This window comes from Meriones unguiculatus, chromosome X (assembly GCF_030254825.1).
Source record: "Meriones unguiculatus strain TT.TT164.6M chromosome X, Bangor_MerUng_6.1, whole genome shotgun sequence".
In the NCBI taxonomy this organism is placed as follows: Eukaryota; Metazoa; Chordata; class Mammalia; order Rodentia; family Muridae; genus Meriones; species Meriones unguiculatus.
The window spans coordinates 16,760,931-16,781,724 of NC_083369.1; the positions used below are offsets into that span (position 1 = coordinate 16,760,931).

Sequence of the window (20,794 nt, forward strand, 5' to 3'; positions counted from 1 at the left end):
CCAAAACAAGGAACCTTTTAAAATAAAACATAGGCCATGCCCTGCAAAATACAGGTATAGAAAAGGGCTTTCATTTACTCAGAAATTAAAGGCAATGGCTGACAAATGGAACCTCATAAAGTTAAAGGCTTCTGGACAGCAAAGAAAACAGTAAAACGGAAGTCCACAGAGTTGGGGAGAATCTTTGTCACCTATATCTCTGACAAAGGATTAATAACCAAAATAGACAAAGAACTCAAAAAAGAAAGAATCAAGAAAACAAATGACCCACTTAAAAAAATAGGCTAATCTGGACAGAGAGTATTCACAGGAAGAAAACAGTGGCTAAGAAATAGGTGTAAAAATGTTCAACATCGGTAGCCTGGGTAGAGGGGAAACGAGACGACAAACTCCACAGAAACCTGAGGCATATCCCCCCCCCACCCCCGCAGAGGAATTCCAGGCAGCAGCGATCCGTCGTAGGGGCGTGGTTGCTCCTGATCTTGTTGCCGTCGTTCGCGTCTTGCTCTGCAAGACCGCGAGGACCACCACGCTCCAGCGCAGCTATGAATCTGGAGCGCGTGTCTAATGAGGAGAAGCTGAACCTGTGCCGGAAGTACTACCTTGGTGGATTTGCGTTCCTGCCTTTTCTTTGGTTGGTCAACATTTTCTGGTTCTTCAGAGAGGCCTTCCTCGCCCCAGCCTACACAGAGCAAAGCCAAATCAAAGGCTATGTGTGGCGCTCAGCAGTGGGCTTCCTTTTCTGGGTGATTGTTCTCACCACCTGGATCACCGTCTTCCAGGTCTACCGGCCCCACTGGGGTACTCTTGGGGACTACCTCTCCTTCACGATTCCTCTGGGCACTCCCTAGCTGCACAAGCTGGTGATCTGTTCTTTCTCCCAAGATGTGCTTCTCCGCTCTAAGCTTTTTCTCAGATCCAGAAGACTGTTTCCCATTTCCCATCTGCCCCAATAAAGGACCCTAACTTAAAAAAAAAAAAAAATGTTCAACATCCTTAGTAAACAGGAAAATGCAAATTAAAACTAGTTTGAGGGCTGGGCACAGGGGCACACGCCTGTAATTCCAGCACTCAGGAGGCAGAGGCAGGTGGATCTCTGAGTTCAAGGTTAGCCTGGTCTACAGAGTGAGTTCTAGGACAGTCAAGGCTACACAGAGAAACCCTGTCTTAAAAACCCCAAGTAATAATAATAATAATAATAAACTAATTTGATACTTCATGTTACCCCATCTAGAGTGGCTAATATATAAAACAAACAAACAAACAAGCAAACAAAAAACCTGACACAGAATGATGGCAGGATTCAAGGAAAAAGGAACAGTCATTCAGTGAGAGTGAAAACTGGTGGAGCCCTCTGGAAATCAGCTTGGATAATTCTCAAAAAGATAGAAGCAGATCTACCACATCACCCAGCTATACCACCCCTTGGCCTATCCCAGAGGACTTGATGTCCTACAGAGCTACTTTGCTTGCTCAGTCATATTCATTGCTGCTCTATGCTCTATTCATACTAGTTAAGAAATGGAAACAAAGTCAATCTGGCGCTTTCTCAGACAATTAGGAATAGCGCTTCCTCAAGACCCAGCTATACCACTGCTAGGCATATACCCAAAATTTGCTCAAGTACACAATAAGGACATTTGCTCAACCATGTTTGTAGCAGCTTTATTTGTAATAGCCAGAACCTGGAAACAACCCAGATGTCCATCAACAGAGGAATGGATACAGAAATTGTGGTATTTTTACACAATGGAATACTACTCAGCAATCAAAAAGGAGGAAATCATGAAATTTGCAGGCAAATGGTGGGATCTAGAAAAGATCATTCTGAGTGAAGTATCCCAGAAGGAGAAAGACAAACATGGACTATCCTCATTTAGAAAGACAAATGGGATATGCATTGAACGTATGACAGGAGTCTACCGCAGAAAGCATCTGAAAGACTCTACCTAGCAGTGCTCCAAAATAGGTACTAAGACTCACAACCAAACCTTCAGCAGAGTGCAGGGAATCATATGAAAGAAGGGGAGTTTGATGTGGAAAGGATAGGAGCTCCACAAGGACCAAACATATCTGGGCACAGGGTCTTTTCTGAGATGGACACTCAACCAAAGTCCATGGGAGGATAAAACCTAGAACCTTTGCTCGGATGTGACCCGTGATAGCTCAGTAATCAATTGATTTCCCATAGTAAGGAGAACAAGGACTATTTCTAACAGGAACTCAATGGCAGGCTCTTTGACCTCCCCACCTCCCAAGGGAGGAGCAGTACTGTTAGGCCACAGAGGATGACTTTGCAGCCAGTCCTGAAAATACCTGACAAAAGGGAGTCATATGAAAGGGGAGGAGGTCCTCCCCTATTAGTGGACTTGGAAAGGGGCAGGGAGGAGATGAGGGAGGGAGGGTGGGATTGGGGAGGGAATGAGGGATACAGCTGGGATACAGAATTAACAAAATGTAACTAATGAGAAAAATAAAATTATAGAAGAAAAATAAGATACACTCACAGTTCTACGTCTTTTTTAACAGTAAGTCTTTTGAAATTTAAAATTAAAATGTACCTTTGGAAAAAAAAGAAATGGAAACAACTCAATATCCTTCAACTGATGAATGGATAATAATAATAAAAAAATTACGCCACACTTGCACAATGGGATTATACTCATCTGCAAGAAAAAATGAAATTTTCTGCTAAACTGATGGAATTAGAAAATATATTGAGTAAAGAAACTCAGGCCCAGAAAGACAAATGCTCTATGTTCTCTTGTATTTGTGGATCCAGGCTCTGAAATTTTAAATTTGAGACTATAACATAAAGTAATCACAGAAGCCACGAAAGCAAGATGTGCCTTAATTAGATTGAGACCAACAAAAGCCCCAGTGGAAGGCATGAGAAACGTTCCTTTGAACTGTTGGTTGGGGAGTCCAAGAGACTCCCAAAACATTATAGGTTATTGTTGTCACCGTTAGTCATGTCCTAGAACTTAAAAGTAAGACTACTGCTGAAGATACCACATATTTCAGAGACAAGATTTGGAGGAATTTGGAGCTGGAACTGACCTGGAAGGCTTCTTCCTGAAGACTAAACCTTATGGCATCAGAAGGTGCTGTGCAAAGCTGCCAGAAATAAAAAGCAATCAACAGTCCTTCTCAAATGTAAAACCTATGAACACAACAATGACTGGCCTGTCAAGATATCACCAGTGGTGAAATTGTGGCTCTTTCGTCCGCCTAATTGTCCTTACAGTTCGCTCAGTCAGAACAAATTTGGGTCTGTTACTATAAACCTAGTCAACTCCCCATGGCTGAAGAGATTTGAAAAACTATAGAGGAGAATCTACTACTTCTATTCTCCTAATCCAATGAAATCTTTCTTTTCTAAATTATCTATATACATATCTAAATACTTAACTATTCTTAACCTGCATGTAAGTATAGTTTTCACACCTCATCTTGAAACTTCTCCTTGCAGCAGGTGGAGATTATTGCACAGATCCATAGCTGATCAAAATGCAGAGTACAAGTAACTGTGGGTTCCCCAGTCCCAATTGGTATATCTGCAACGAAGCTCCTATGGCTAAAGCCCAAACAAGATAATACCAAGTGATATGCCGACATGAATAGGGGAAATTTCACAAGGTTCCACTCGCAGGTAAAGTGCTACAGGCAACCAACGGCTACTAAAAAACGAAGAATCAGTGTTCGCCATGGATGAGCCCACTGACAATTTATCCAATTCCAAGTGGTCAGCCTTAAATGGACACATACACACATGAGCAACAGTAAATGGACTCACTATAAATATATTTATAAATACATATGTATGTATAAATAATAATAATCAAAGAAAAAGAGGTCATAGTTTATTTCAGAAGAAGTTGGTGAGGATATGGGAAGGGTTGAAGGGTGTGGAAGGAGAAGTGGTAATAATGTTAATACAGTTCACAGGAATGAAATTCTCAAACACATAAAAATATTAATTTATAAAAATAAAATAAAACACAACTGTTGGTTAAAGAGTGAAAGTGGTAATGGCAATGTGAAGCCCTGGGCTCAGCTTTGTTTCGAAGAGTGACATCAAGTTCTGAGACAGTGTTCAACCTTGGGTATTACTCATAAATACCATGTAATTATTTCCATATCAAGAAACCAGTGTACTAATATTATTTAATACACATCTTTAAATTGTCTTACTTTCTTCTTAATTAATTCCCATCCTTTATAACATCATAGATTTAATGACATAGGTATATTTTTCTAATTAATATTAGCATGTGTCTGCAGCTATTAAAATTGAAAATTTGCTTCTGGCAATGCCCGTTTGTCTCATGTCCTTGTACTAAAGAAATGATACTCTATAGAACTAAATAACTGGGAAAGTACTAACCTTTACTTATTCTGTTGTCAGACAGAGATACTAAGAGAACCAAAAGAGTTAAAGGACTTACCCAAGGCCACTCAGTAACACTGGCAGCATTGTAATGTGAAGCCATGTTAACTGATTCCTACCTAGCTCTTTAGTTCTTTCCAGAATCTCCTACAAGAAGGAAAGAAAAAAAAAAGGAATGGGAGGTGAGAGAAAAGGAACTGTTTCCTTAGTGAGCTGGGACTGGAACCGAAGTTGGAGGTGAAGAGGGCCAGGGTCTATTGGCTAGAATGATTTCCCACGTCTCTATTTTGTCCCAAAATACTTGAGATGCTCAGTCTACCAAAACCAAAGCCCACTTCAAAACACACTCAACATAAATTTAGAAAGTGCTTGTCCTGTGCTCAGAGGCACACAGAAAAGACCTCATGTCCACTAGGACAAATAGGTCTATATATAGTCTATGAGAGTGCTTCTAGAACACACAGGAAGGCTTATTATGGTTGGTGATGGGGAGGAGAATGTGTACAAACCTTACCCTGTGGATGCTCATCAAAATTAATCAAAGATTCACTGTTCCCTTCTTCCCGTCATGGGGTTTGATGTTAAATACTCTTCAAAGTCTAGGGTCGGCAAATCACTGCCAGCCAGAGGCCATGATGATGAAGAAGGACTCTAGCTAAGAAATAATAACTGGCGATTCTAATTATAACTAATATATCTTCCTTTCTCTCAGTCCTTCTTCTATATGCACATACTGACCCCACTACACAAAGGAGAAAGGCTGAGGATTTAGCTGTTGGTAGAGGGCTATCTTAGTGGGTGTGAAGCCCTGGCCTCAATCACCAGGACAATATAAATCAGGAATTTTGGTATATGACAATAGACCGTATTTACAGCACTTGGGAAGTAAGGTCAGGATGTGCTAAAGGAAATCCTATCTCAAAAGAGAAAAAAAATGGGAAGAAGGAAGGAAGGGAGGGAGGGAGGGAGGGAGGGAGGGAGGGAGGGAGGGAGGGAGGGAGGGAGGGAGGGAGGGAGGGAGGAAGGAAGGAAGGGAGGACAGAATTGATCAGGAGAGACAGTACTGGGTTCTGGGCTACACTTCCTTCCACCCTCCTCCCAGCTGGAACTTACTCTTGAAACACTTTAAACAGGAAGTGCTGGGGATGAGTTTTGTAACCACTTACTGTCATTCCATTTAACTTTTTCTAATTGAGAGAGAAGTTGGAGACCTGCTCACACTTCTTTCTCATTTGTGTTGTTTCCTCAGAAATTTGGGCACAAGGATTCTGATGCTGTCTGCTGCTGTTAGTAAGGCTCTGGAAGCTCTTTTTTTATTACCATTCCTGCCTATAACCACCAAGCAAACAAAAACTACAAATCTTTAAAACTAAAACTCATAATAGGAAGCTGGCTTAAAATACTGTTTCTTTTCCAAGTACTCCTCGGATTGTTTGCCCTAAAGCAATTTTACTGACCTAGGTACAAGGTTTGCGGTTTGCCTGCCACCTGAACAAAATGAAACTCCCAAATCAATGACCATGAGAAGATCCACCTTTAACGCTCCACATAGTTCTCCTTATTTTTAATCTTCTCCCTTGTTCATTCCCACTCTATCTGCATTCTCAGGGTTCACAAGTACACCTTGCCCTCATCAATGCAATAAACTCATTTGTAGTGGAAAAGGTTCTGGAAGGAGGCAAAAAAAAAAAAAAATCAGGGTTTAAGACTTGGCTTTTCGGCTTACTAGTGGAGCAACTTGGAGAAAATAATTTTACTTTTTTTGAGACTCGATAGCCTCTCTGAAGAATGGTGGTGATAATCCCTGGATTGCTATCCTGAAAAAAAAAAACCTGATGTATAAGTAAAATGAGGTGCTTACTATGATAATACTTTGTGAAGAGCCACTAATATTGCACATGTGACAGGCTAAGTGAGTTTTACCTCTCATTGAATACTGACATTATGGAAGCACATTACTTAAAAGAAAGCCACACTATCTTTGAGCAACATAAACTGGCTGTGGTGAGAAAAGGATGGGGAAGGGGATACATCTGGATGAGAAGGGAAGGTGTGAATCCTGGAAGACCTGGGGAAAGCAGGCTGAATATGATCAAAACACGCTATACAAAACTCTCAGAGAAATAATGCAAAGGAGGAGGAAGAAGGGGAGGAGGAACCATACTAACATCATGTTTTAAACACTGGGAAAGAATAAATCAAGGAGTAATCAGTAATCTTCTAATTAATATGACAAACAATTATTATCTAATATGTAGTAGGCACTCTTCTAGATACTAAGAATATAAATCCCTGTCCAAATAAAGCTCACATTGTAGAATCATGGTGAGGATCTATGAGAAGTAATTCCTGTCTTTCCAGCCTACAAAACTGAATCTAAAGTTTAGTTCTGAGCCTCAAATCTTAGTGACTAATTTCATTTTTCCCACTTAAAATATATTTTAGTATTAATTACACAAGATCATTTGTAGACCCTCTGTAGAGCCTCTGGATATACTCAACAATAGATATCTCGTTAAAAAACTTTATTGATTGTCTACTACATGCTGTCACTCTGTAAGTGTGAGGATAGTGAAATTAAAGAGATATACAAAATTAAACAAAATAATTTCAGTGCTCAAAAGGTTCTAGCCTAGTAAAGGAGATATAATATCAAGATATAGATCCTGTGACATGAAGCTGGAGTTGTTGGAACAAAAAAGTCTAATCCATTAATGAGTGAAAACTGATGCTAGGTACATAAAATATAACTGAGAGCAAAGTACAATGAGAGTTCTGAGGAAGCATTTACTTCTGAGGTAGCATTTGAACTAGACCTTGAAGATACATGATATTTTTATGAAACAAAAAAGGAGATCAGTCAACTGTCACAATGGTCAAAGTAAAAGATAACAGTTCTGAAAGAATAATGAGATGTTTGATAAACCTTAGAAAACATAACCAATATTTTAATCAGGGAACTGAAATAGAAATATAATGTTATCTGCTACTTAACTTGGTTTCTTTTCTTGTTGTTGTGACAAAAGACCTGATTAAAGCAACTTAAGTAATGAGGATTTATTTCAGGTCACACTTTGGGGGTATAGTTCATGAGGTCAGGGAAGTTACAGTGGTAGGAGTTTGAGGCCAACCTGAGTTACATATTGGAGATACATACAATTTTACAACTCAAAACAAATCAGACAATGGTTGGTTACTGCCATAACATTCATTTCACTACTGCACCAGTGGGATTATTTTGCTAGGCTAGTTGTTAGGTAATTGTAGATTACAGAAGTCATATCTGAGTGAGAATAATGATTCTTTTTCTCCTCCTGAGGTATGGAGAACAACCCTTGGCACTATGAAAACTATATAGTAAGCTCAAAGATTCCAGGTGAATGCCAGCTTGATTTATCTATGTTGTAAGACTCGAGTATGTGATGTTTTCAGCAATAGAGTCTTACCGTCATGTTCTGGAGGGTAGCCAAGAGCATTAGCAAGAACTCCTAATGCTTGGGAGAACTGTTGTGCCGCAGTGGACAACAATTCAAAAAGAAGTCATCTATTCCTCGTTCTGGGATTTTTATTTGCCAACATGTGTTGTATAGTTGGAATATTGCCCCCCCCCATTGTAGAGTCACTCCAATACAACTACTTTTATGTTAAGACAATTCTACAAGTAGTTTTCCATATGACATATTCAAGAGGCCTTTAGTCTTAGTTTTTCCTCCCTATATTTTCTCCTCTACCTACCCTTCCATTCCCCCACCAGAATTAATTATTCCTATTTCGTTAATCTACTTTCTACCCCTTTATATCCCATCCCTGAAAAGATCCCTTTGTACCCCCACAGCCTCTTACTAGTTCTCTAATTTCTATGGATATTCCAAATGAAATGCACACATCTGAATATGATATGTTTAGCTGTGTATGTGTGAATATGTGTATCTGAATATGATATCTGAACAAAGCTAATATCCTCATAGAAGAGGCAATATGCAGTATTTGTTTTTCTGGGACGATCATCACTTATGATGATTGTTTACAGTTTTATCCATTGACCTGTGAATTTCATAATTTTATTTTTCTTAATTGCTGAATAGAATTTTGTTGTGCAAACATACAGCATGTTCATTGTCCATTCATTATTTGGTGGCCATCTAGGCTGTTTCTATTTTCTTGCTATTATGAAAAAAGTGGCAATAAACATGGTAGAAAAGGTGGAATTTATACTTTGCTGTGTTAATAGTTCCAATAACCTGTGGCTAGACATGTCATAGGTCCTAGAGGAGAGCCTAATATTATTATTCTGCTAAATGTACATAGTATTAAAATAACTCCTGATGACTTATTCTCATACCTATGAATTAAGACACAAGCTGGCTTAAAGGGTCAAGAAACAAAATTCATCCATCATTTCTATACAAAAAAACAAAAAAACAAAAAACACTTAGCTTTAAAGATAGTCACTACTTTAGAGTGAAAGGATGGACATTTGATCACTGCCTTAGGGTGAAAGGATAGACAAAATATTCAGATCAAATGGGACCAGAAATAAACAGGTATTGCTGTCCTAACATCTGACAAAATAGACTTCAAATTAAACCAATCAGATGAGATAAAGAAGGACATCTCACTATAATTAGGGGAACAGTTAAGCAAGAAGAAATTACAATTCTAAACATACATGCACCCAATTCTGGTGGACCCAATTTCACAAAAAGTGAGCTTACTGGAATTAAAGATCCAGAGTAACATCAACCTATGAATATTAGGTGATTTCAGTATCTCACTTTCTCCAATAAAGAAGTCACCTGGACAACGAAACAAAACAAAACAAAACAAAAACCAAAAACCGGAGAGACATCAGAATTAAATGATACCATACATCAAGTGGACTTAACAGATACATAAAGAATATTCCACCAAACACCAAAGAATTCACATTCTACTCATGCAACCCACGGAAGCTTCTCTGAAATAGAACACATCTTGGAACCCAAAACAAATCTTTACAAATTCAGAAAGATTGAAATAACTCCATGAATCTTATCTGACCATACTGCAATAAAACTTAAAATTGACAGCAAATAAATATCTAGTAAATACACAAACACATTAAGATTTCAACAACTCATTATTGAATCATGAACGGGTCAAAAAAGTCATCATGAAATAAATTAAAAATTCCTGAAAATAAATAAAAATGAAATAAAATACACAGACAACAACAAACAAACAAAAGCCCCAAGAAACCCCCAAGCCAAAAAAAAAAAAAAAACCTAGAAAACAATAAAAATAGTCCTTTAGGGGAGATACAAAGCTTTTAGTGCCTATATTTAAAAATCAGGAAGAGCGCAAATAAATGACTTAATGATGAAAGAAAATTTGGAACAATAAGAACAAGCCAAACTCAAACACAGTAGATGGCAAGAAATAATAAAAATCAGAGCAGAAATTAATGAAGAAGAAACTGTTAGGATTTTGGAACAAAACCTGCTTCTGGGTTACCTAGTAACTTATGATGTCATCATGTATCACCAGCCAGGTGGCCACACCTGGAAGGTCTGGTTACATTGCCCCTTAAAGGGACCAGCCGGCTATGTGGTCCTTCTCTTGGTCCTTTCTCTCTTGGTCTCTCTTGCTCCTAGCCTCTTCTTTCTTGGCCTTCTCCCCTTTCTCTATAGGGGCGCCCCTTCTCTCTCTTCCCCCTCTCTCTTTCCCACTTTCTCTCTTCCCCCATCATGCACTTCTCTTCCTTCTCTCCCTCCATCTCCATCTAATAAACCACTTTCATATAGATCTGTTGTATGCCTAATTGTCATTATTTGATTTTTCCCATAACCCAACAGAAACAATACAAAGAATTAATGAATCTTAAGAGCTGGTCCTTTGAGAAGATAATCAAAATGGATACATCCTTGGTTCAACTAATTAACATAAAGAAAGGACCCAAATGATCAGATTAAAAAATGAACATGGAAACATTATAGCCAATGAATCTTTAAATTCATCTAAACTGCAAAAAATAAACCAAGAAGAGATCAGCAACCTAAACAGAACCATGAGAAATGAAGAGACTGAAACAATAATAAAAAGCCTTTTAATTAAAAAGAATTCAAGTCCAGAGAAATTCACAGTAGAATTCTATCAGACTATAGTCACTATAATAATAATAATAATAATAAAAGACAGGTAAAGACAAAACAACAAAAACCTACTGTCCAGTATCCCTGATGAATACAGATTCAAAATAATAAGCGGCAGGATGATATAGAGGTATGTCCTTGGCTAGGAACTAAGAGATAAACAAACCTAAACTGGGTCCCATTCACAGTATGACCTTGGGCAAGTGGATTAACATCTCAAGAAGTTTCAACAAAATGTTCCCTTTGACTCTTCCTCCATTGAGAAAGAGGGCCCAGGAAAAGTGCATTTAATCTGGCACAGAGGTAACTCTGTAAATATGTACTGAAGGGAAAAATAAACCACCTCCTCTCTGACCTTCCACTCTGCCCAACTCCCTCACCTCTGCCCCTTGTACCCTTCCTTCTGCTCCATTTGAATGATTTTTTTTTTTTTGTGCTCGTTTTAACTAGCTTTCCTTATCTGCAGGGTCAGCAAGTTATACTTGAAACTTGGCCCCTGGGCCAGAGCATACAGGTCACTCTCCTCCAACTTGGCTGGGGATACCTGATTCTGGTCCAAAGCCCAACACTCTTTCACTCCTCTATCTTGTGATATATAGGGTCTTTTGGGGGGGCAGGGTGGTGCTTTGATGTTTTTATGGTCCTGGCACCGGGGCTATCTTGGAATCTGGGAACTCAGTCTCAAGGTGATACAGGCACTATTGAAGAATGTAGGAAACACAAAGTACCTCAGCCTTCTCTCTGCTACACAGACCTCACCCAGAAATAACTGCTCTGAGGTCTCCCTCATGTTTCCCACCTGAGCCTCTTTAGTTAGTGCTAGATGAATTACCTTTTTAGTTGTGTGCAAGTCACCTTTTGTCTAGACTGGGACTGCTTAATCCTTAAAGGGCCAAATTTAAGAGAAACAGACAAAGGGTATTATAAGGGCAAACATTTCCTAAATTGACCAAAACAAAATAAAAGCCTTAGCTGGGATAAACCCCAGCAGGTGGTGGGAACATCTTTTTTTTTTTTTTTTTTTTTTTTTTTTCCTGTCCCTGTCCCTTCACTTGCTTCACAAGGTTTCTCATTGTTCATTAGTATTGTATAGTTGGACCATTGTAAATCAAAAGGCTTAGCTTAGATGTTTGCACATTGTATATTGTTACTTTCTATACCAATTTGCAGTGGTTAGAAGGGAAATTGTATGATTTAGAGATAACCTAAGTAAGTCTTTTATTATTTTTTGGCTTCAGTTTTCTTCTTTGTAAAATAAGGAACTTGGAGCCTGGTGTGGTGTTAAGTGGCTATAATCCCACCACTTGGGAGACTAATGCAGAAGCATCATGAGTTCAAAGCCAGCCTGGGCTACACAGCAAGTTCCAGGCCAGCCTGGGCTAGAGAGTAAAACTCTAGTAGATGGTTCCACATCTCTGAAGAAAACTGATTCTCTCTCTACAAGCAACCATCAACTTCCAATAGCTATTCAGATAGGGGTTCAATTTCATGAGCCCCTCCCTCAATCATGCTGAGATTTTGGCTGGCTTGGTCTTGTGCCAGTCTTGTGCATGCAGTCCCAGCAGCAGTGAGTTCATGTGTGCAACTGTACTTTCAGGTCTGGCAAATATTGGTTTGCTACTGACATCTGCTTCCTTCAAGTCTTACAATCTGTCCGCTCTCTCTTTCTTGATGATCCCTGAGCCTTAGGATGGGTGGTGTGTGATATAAATATCTCATTCAGAGCTAAGCATTTATAACCTCTTACTATCTACATGTTGTGCAATTGTGTATCATTGTATGAATCACCATCTACCGAAAAAAGAAGCTTCTCTGATAAAGGTTGGTTGAAGGATTCACTAATCCATGAGTATAAAAATAAGAATTTAGGGGGCATTTTGTTACTATGTCCATGCTACAAAGTGGACATAGTAATAGACAATTACTAGGCTCTCTCTTACAGCCTAGGACCTAGCCAGTCATGAGTTTTGAGGCTCAGTTAAGAGTACCAGACATGTGTTCCATTTTGTGAACCAGAACTTAAATTCAATCAGAATATGGGTAGTTGTTCCCATAACGTTCATGCCACTATTGAATCAGTGGGCATGCCAGGCAGTCATTATTGCAGTTCACAGGATTCACAGCTGAATAAGACTTGATGACTTTCCCCCGCCCCCGCCTCCAGCCGCCTGCATAGCATCATCTGCTACTACAGAAACTAACTAGTCAGGAGACTTTTTGGTCACTACCAGCTTGATTTTTCTGTCCTGTGACTCAGGTACATGTTGTCTTTAGCAATGGGATCTTACCATCAAGTCATGGATGGTAACCAAGAGTAAGGACAATTGTCTGTAGTATTTGGAGGCATCTATGGGACCCCCATTGATCAACAACTCAAAAACAGGTAAACCATACCTGATCCTGGACTTTTCATTTGCTAGCCTATGGTACCTGGAGGAAGCATTCATCATTGGTGGGAATGCCAGCTGGTGCAGCCCATTATAAAAGCCGGTGTAGAAGTTTCTCAAAAAGCTATAAATAAAATTACCACATGAAAAAAACCCTACCATATGACCCAGCTATATCACTCTTTGGTGTAGAGCCAAAGGATTCTATATTCTGCTACAGAGATTCTTACACATTCATGCCCCCTTATTCACTTACTCATCTATTGCTGCTCTGTTTACAATAGCCAGGAAATGTAAACCATCTAGATCTCAATCAATGGATAAATGGCTAACAAAAATATGCTTTATACACACAAATTTATCTGTAAATAAAAATGGAATTATGGAATTCACAAGTGAATGGATGGACCTTGAAATAATTTTAAATGACATAACCCAGAGCCAGAAAGATAAACACCATATGTTCTCTCTCATATGTGGATACGAGTTTTGAATCTTTAGATATGTATTTAAATTGAAGTGCCTATGAGAGGGCAGGAAACCAGAAAGGAGTCACGTGAGTGTTCAATGAAAGGGGATAGAATGAAGGTACTATGAAGGGGGAAAGGGAAATAATAGAACAGGAAGGGTTAAATGGGTGTGTGTGTGGAAGATGAGGGTAGAGGAGGGAATATGGTAAAGAATAACTATCACTAAACACTTGAAAACATCATATAGAAACCTATATGTAGGAGCTTTCAGAAATATACACATATATGGGGTCTAAATTGCGTTAATACATATTTCTTAAATGCATGAAAAATGTAAATTAACAAAAGACTTTAAAATCATAATTACATTTCTACCTTGAGTATGATCAAGAAACTAATCCATTTCAGTCTTTTACTTTAGGCTTTGCTCATGTTAGGGTGGGGTTAAGTATTTCCTACCTCTTCCTTTTTCATAATGTTCCTAATGCTTCTATCATCTTTTTCCCTCTATGGCTGCTCTGCTCTAATAATAGAGTCACTATTGAACAAACTGCTTCTCCTTGGCATTCAGGAAGCAGTTTCTGTGAATATGGTCAATTGATTCGTTTTTAATGCACCTATTATTATGAATTGCTTTTTGGCTCAAACTGAAACCAAAATATGCCCAGTATCTTTTCTCTTCAATGCTATCAGAAGGTGTCAACATTCAAATTCATTTTCCAGTAATGTGGGTTCCCATCAATACCCTTCTTGATTATGGGCAATGAAACCAAATCTTCTCTGCCTTTGAATGTCTTATTGTTGTTGTTGCTGAAGCTACTAGACCACCCAGGCGCCTTTTTACAATCGATTTCACTTGGCTATTAGAGCCAAGTAATGCTGCATCCTCAGAAGTCTTAAGTTACCCTCATAAAGATGAATAAGGAAAAGTGAAGGAGGGAAAGGCCATGCACTTGCCTTCTTGAGAATATTCTCAACATACTGTCCATTCTCAAGTATTTCGTAAAATGACTTGGACACAGAGCACAGGGATAATGTGAATGGTCCACTGAGTTCCATTTTAAACAAAAAACTCTGCTGAAGAATAGGCAAGGGAGTGTCTTTAACCTAAAATAGAAACAAAACAAAACAAACAAACAAAAAAAACCCAACCGAACAAACAAACAAATCGTAAGCAGCAGAAGCATCCACCTGCCTGCCCATGACAGTCTGACATTCTGTGCCTAATGATACATGGGAGAAAATGTTGCCAACTGGCTTTTTTTTTAAGAAAAAAAAAAAAAGACTTTCCTCACTAAAGACTGTGTTCTTTGTACATTTCTATATTCTGATGTTAAAATACTATTTCATTAATGTCATGCTAGTGATGATATATATTCCCATATGACATTAAAAGTTGGTTTTATGTTGGGGCTATAGACATTGGAGAGAAACTTTACTAGTCCTGAGGATCCAAAGCTCAGTGCATCAGTATTATTAGAAGCCTTGATAAAAACCATGTGTTTATAGGATCCACTTCTAAATATTATGTTCAGAAGTTATTTACTGCAAGGGGACCCAGGAGTCAATATTTTACAAAACCCTCTAGGTGATTCTAATGTACCTCTGAGTTTGGGAAACACTGCTCTGTTTTTTCTCTCTATTACAAGGAATAAAAGGCATAATTATTTGCAATGACTCCACTTTAGGCTTGAGAAAACATGTTGTCTCAGTTGGAATAACACTGAAAACCTTCACTGAGGCTTTTCCATGGTCCAAAGTTAGACAAGTAGAATAAAGAGTTACCCATGCTGTAGGCTACTTACTCATGAGCCTGGACAAAGTTGATGATCCTACAAATAGTAAATATTCTTTAAAGATTTGTTACCCCTGATGTGTGTTGACCAAGTCTGATTTAGAGATTTACAGGAGAAAAACATATGCATTTGATGCTTGTTTTCTATACCTCTAATTAGCCTAAGCCACTTTCTATTCTATCACTACAATTTTCTCTCTGACTCCAGAGATCTTCACTGGCGTTCTTGGGTTAACAGGCTGTTATTTATGACAAAATATTGGAGGATAGCCAACTCTTAAGGAAAGAAGTGTTGTTTAAGCCCACTATTTCAGAGATTTTAGTTCATAGCCATAGAATCCCACTGCCTTTGCACATTTGTCATTATAGTAGATCATGGAGTAAGCACATGGTAGAGAAGATGTTTACTTCACAGCAGCCAGGAAGCAGAAAGACAGGAAGGGAGGGGCCACAGTCCAAATATCCATCTCAAGGGTATGCTCCCAATGACTTAACATTCTACCAAGGGGCACCACCTCACTAAGGTTCTACTACCTCACAATACTGCCACAAGCTGGCAACCAAGCCTTTAACACACTGGCTTTTAGAGGACACTTATTGAAATCATAGCACTTGCATATACCAAATAAAGCCACCTGCATATACCAAATAAAGTCTATACATCTCAGCATGACATTTACTATTTCTGTGAAGTAGACTGAAGCGTATATTGCAGATAAAGAAACGAATTGCTTTAGATCACACTAGCTGGAATAGTATAACCATGATGAGAACCCAGGTCTCCAACTATCAGTGTTCTAGCCATTAAAAAGTATCCGTGCCTTCTAAAGAGGGGCGGACTGGTATGCCCTGCATGTATTGCTAGAATGATGGCTTACATAACCCTGTCTCCTGGGTGGGGCACATATTTTGAAATTCACACAAATGGGCAAGATACCTGTTCTACCTCTTACTGGCTTTGTAAACTTAACTGACTTAACCTCTTGGGTCCTGTTTCCTCATTGCTGTGAATGCTATATGAAATCATGTATGTAAAGGGCTGAGAATGCCACCTCTCTACCCGCTGCACCCCCTTTCTAGTCATTTAAAAACCCAGTAAAACTAAAGGATTTCGACAGCGGCAGCCAAGATGAGGTACAGAGCTCTAGGGTTTACTCAGTTCTGGGATTGGAAAGAACTCTTTTCAGGGTCTCAGTCAAGTTCTTTCCCATCTCCTGGCTGCAAAACAACCCTTAAAACTCAGAGCTCAAGGGTGTCTATGATTTCTCACTCTTCGTGGCTGAAGCATGGTAGAGTTTTATTAAAATGCAAGTGTTCCCTAGGAGAAGCATCATGCCTATTAATTTTTTGGCCTGATTAAACTTTCACTTTCCTCGTTCTGATTAGAGTCCCTCTGTGCCTCTGCACCTTGGGGTCAGGGCATGCGCTAAAGCATGCCACCTATTAAAAATCCCATTCGATATTCAAGGTCCATGTTGTATATAACTTTTCCCAGAACCCTGCCATACACTGGCTACATCCTATCTCTCCCTCATCCCAGCAACATGTTCTATATTCTTGTGTAAAATCACAGGGAGCCCCTGGCTTTCCTGTGTGACGACTATACCTTATACCTTTTACTTGCCTTGTTCCATGACCTTAAAATAATAAATGACTGGTCTTGGTTGTGGGTCAGTTTGGAGGCTACAAAAAGCAGGTGATAATATTTGCTACCCATCAGTAAAGGACCTGCTCTTCTCATTTGCACAATGCCTATTTTGCGGACTGGCATGACCCTGTGATCTGTGAATTTGGCTGCTTTCTTCCCTAGAACCACAAGCCACAGGACATCCCTATCCCGTCACCCCATTGCGCCTGTTATCAGGTGCTTAAAGACTGTGTTCACTGGCATCTGATAAATCTTAGGAGCTCTGAGCTGCATTTCCACCCAGCAGGCAATTTCACCTAGCAGAAAGGTTAATCAGAAGTGAGGTAAAATGGGGTTGACATTGACCCTTTTGCTCGTGCAAGTGCAGACGCTTAGGGGAGGCAGAGAGATGCTTGGAATCACCAGGTAGGTGAGAGTTGAGCTGGGCACTGTTGCTCACCAGCAAGTTAGAGTTGCTTTTCCCCTTATCAGGATCAGACGCTCCTATGAGAACAAACCTACTCTTTCAGAGGTAGAGCTAAAGCCTAAGTCTTGGATATTCAGTGGGTTTCTGAGGTTTGTGCCTGAAGAGTGAGTGTAAGCGAGAGGTTGGTGGTGGGAAGGCATCCCTTTGCATGGCCTTCTTCAAAGTAGATGTCCAGACCCAAAGGACCAGCCTGACCAGGGTGCCAGGGGCTAGGCAGCCCTTGACCAAACTGGCAGCTCAATCTTGCTCTGTTGTCTGCAACAGAAAGCCAAATGTAACCTGAACTGAGCTTTGTGTCCTGCGGGGGCCTGGGCCCGGCTCCGGCCCCCTCTGGTGCCACTGTACCTCCCTTCTTTCCTGGCCAGGCCCCCGACCCAGAGTCTGCACGGCCCGCTGGGGCTCTTCTGGGCTCCAGGTTGGCGCAAACAAAGCCCTGACTGACTGCCCGGAGGGGGCGGGCCTAGCTGTAGGCCGCCTCCTCCCCTCTGTCCCGCCAGGGATTTGCCGGGAAGCGCAAGGGTAGGGAGAGACTCTTAGGGGTGCTCAAGTCAGTGGAGGCCTGAGTTCCAGGCTCGAGAAGATTGTGCACACCCTCTGTCTGAAGCCCAGGCTGTACCCTCTAGGTCACCCGTCTTGAGTCCGAGTGGGAACACAAGGACCCCCGAGGTTAGGGTGGGGTCTGTCACGAACTAGCTCCTGGGGTTCCCAGGACCAATCTAGCTGCAAGTTGCTTGTGAGCAAGGGTAGGGTCTTTCTTGGAGGCTTGGGGTTGATCAGCGTGGGTTCTGGGACCTGCGGGGAGGAGAGGGTAGGGCAACAGGGCAGTTTCTGCTTCTTTTGCTAATTTAATTTGTCTTCTAGGGATCTGGACAAGAATAGAATTCAGTAATTTGAAAGGGGAGTTTGGGGCGGCAGCAGCGGCTAGAGTAGGTAGGCAAGTAAGAAGAGGAGGAAGGGCTGGGGAGAACGGCGAGGTTGTAGCCGCTGCCTGTTGAGGAAGAGGTGGGAGGGAGGAGGAGAGGGAGGAGAGAAAGATGACGTGGGGAGAGGAGGAGGAGGGGGTTGGAAGGGGGAGGAGAAGGAGAGGGCTCAAGGGACCGTCTGTCGCGGGACAGGCTGGCCAGCTCGGTCGCTGGGAGGAGGAGGCAGGGGCTGAGGCAGCGGCGGCGGCAGTGTCTGAGCGGTAGCAGCAGCAGTAGCAGCAGAAACAAGTACCAGCCAGACAACAGCTCCTCCGGCTCCAGCAAGCCACAGTCAGTCCCCTGGCCGCGATGGCGCTGACAAGCCCGGCGAGCGAAGAAGCTGAGGGGCCCTGTCAGGAGGCAAACCAGGACTATCAGGAGACGGTGTGTAGTCCTGTGCCCGAGCCGGAGCCTGAGCCCGAGCCGGAGCCTGAGCCCGAGCCAGTCCCAGTGCCCCCGCCCGAGCCTCAGCCTGAGCCTGAGCCCCAGCCCCTACCAGACCCTGCACCCCTGCCGGAGCTGGGCTTTGAGGCTGAGCCAGTGCAAGAATCAGAGCCCACGCCCACAGTGGAGACCCGAGGCACCGCGCGTGGCTTCCAGCCTCCTGAAGGTGGCTTCGGCTGGATAGTGGTGTTTGCAGCCACCTGGTGCAACGGCTCCATCTTCGGCATCCATAACTCTGTTGGTATCCTCTACTCCATGCTACTAGAGGAGGAAAAAGAGAAAAATCGCCAAGTGGAGTTCCAAGCAGGTGAGTGGCCCCACGTGCCCCACCTGGCATTGTGGGCAAAAGCGTCTTCCCCCACCATCACCCCCAGACCTCCTGGTCTAAGGCGCCCTTCCAAAGCGCCGATCTCACTCCTTATCGGTGTTCTGCAAGGGCATGGGTTGCAGGGCTCTGGGCAGCGTGGGCACTGGAGACCTAAGCTCAAAGGGTCCAGAGGGTGAGAACTGGGGCATTCATTGGTTACAGGCAAGCAATGAACTTTCTGCCCTGTGAAAAATCCAGACTCACCTTTTATGTTGTTTAAAGTACTTTGCCCGTGTGTGCTGGGGAAAATGATTGCAGGATTTGGGGAAAGAAAGGGCGGGAGCGAGGAGAGTAGAAGGACTGAAGGGATCTGAGAGAAGCACGGAACAACCGGTCCCCACAGCAGTCTCTGTTCCATCCGGGGACCAGAGGGCTTTTCTGTCAAAAAACCACTTCAGGAATCCTGATGAATCCTTGCTCAGAGTCAAACACATGGCAGGCATGTTTGTCTGCCGGAGAGAAAGGGAGGAGTGCCGTGGGGGTGTGTGCCTGCCGTTCTTGGGGAGTAAGTGGCTCCCTTGAAGCTTTTGGAACCCCAAAGGAGGCAGAGAGGTGGCAGACAGAATAGGTCCTGTGGTTCATTCAGCACCTCAGCTGCGTAGTCTCTGGCGCCCTGCACCTTTGTTATCCCATGGAGGCTTCTTTTGGCCCAAAGTTGGAATGTTGGCCCTCAGAATGTCACGCAGCTTTGGCTTGGTGCTGACTTGATCATCCCTAAGACTGGGCACCTTAGAGGGACGTGGCTGTTGTACAGACTTTCCAGCACAGGAGACCCTCCAGTGACCTTTTGGGAAACTCAGATTCGTTCGTTCTGCAAAAGAAGCCCCTCAGCCAATTCTGATGAGAGGTTTCTGGACCTAGCTGGGGGCTTGCGATGCCCTTCATGAAAATCTGACTCCGAATCTGGACTGTCAGGACAGCTGAAAGTGAACACACCATCCTCAGGTTCCCTACTTGGAAAAAAGTGGAAAACATAGTGCTCTCCTGGAGCTCTGAGGGTCCTCTCTTGCCAACTTCCAAAAGAGGGGACCTTGGGATTATCAAGTGAAATAGAAACCTTGGCTTCTGGGATGCCCACTTGTGGATTGCTTTTAGACATGCCCCTCCCACAGCTTTCAGCAGAGGACTGTTGTTTGCAGCTTTGTTGGACTGTCTGGCAGAAGGGGCTTTGGGACTCTTGCACCTCAGACCTTGTGACCCACTGGCACAGCGTACAGGCTCCACTTGAGAAAAACCCGAGGGTGCTTAGAGGCTGCAAATGGCGGTCTCACACAACCTAGGCCATTCGGGGCTGGAGTGGAGGGATCCCTGGACTCCATGGGACAAATCCTGGGTGGAAGGCTGCTTCTGCCCTCCCCGGGACCACCTTTTTCCTGCTTGGATGCAGACCTGGGGCTCTTGGGAAAGCAGCCAGGCTAGGCCCTCAGGCTGTTGCCTAGGTTACTTGGCGGGAGTGGGCGGAGGGGGCACCTGCTGAGAGTTGCCTTATGGTTGAAGGGCAGGCTAGTGGCTGTCAGGGTCAGTGGTGAAGTTTAGGCGAAACTTAAAAGGGAAGCGGTGGAGGCTAAGTTGAAGTGAGGTTCCAGGCATTCATGGGATGTGATCAGGCCTAGATCTGGGGCCTTAGGAGCATGCAATAAAACTTGGAAAAACCACTATTTTACCAGGAAGAGGTTCTCTGCTGGGGAACAGACTTCAAAGTAGGTGATCATAGGAGACTCAGGGGGAGGGCTG

The 20,794-nt window shown here is 42.2% G+C and overlaps 2 protein-coding genes across 2 annotated transcripts in view; both read left to right on the plus strand.

Moving 5' to 3' along the window:
* The first annotated feature begins 485 nt into the window (after positions 1–485).
* LOC110563098 (gamma-secretase subunit PEN-2-like) lies at positions 486–975 on the plus strand. The gene has a single exon (XM_060374318.1). The coding sequence runs from the start codon at positions 546–548 to the stop codon at positions 849–851; it is 306 nt and encodes a 101-aa protein (XP_060230301.1). The 5' UTR covers positions 486–545; the 3' UTR covers positions 852–975.
* Positions 976–18,361: 17,386 nt separating this feature from the next.
* Slc16a2 (solute carrier family 16 member 2) overlaps positions 18,362–20,794 on the plus strand; it is a 148,668-nt gene continuing 146,235 nt past the window's right edge. The window contains exon 1 of the mRNA XM_060375664.1: positions 18,362–19,000. Coding sequence (XP_060231647.1) covers positions 18,559–19,000 — 442 coding nt within the window. The 5' untranslated portion in view covers positions 18,362–18,558. The remainder of the gene's footprint in view (positions 19,001–20,794) is intronic.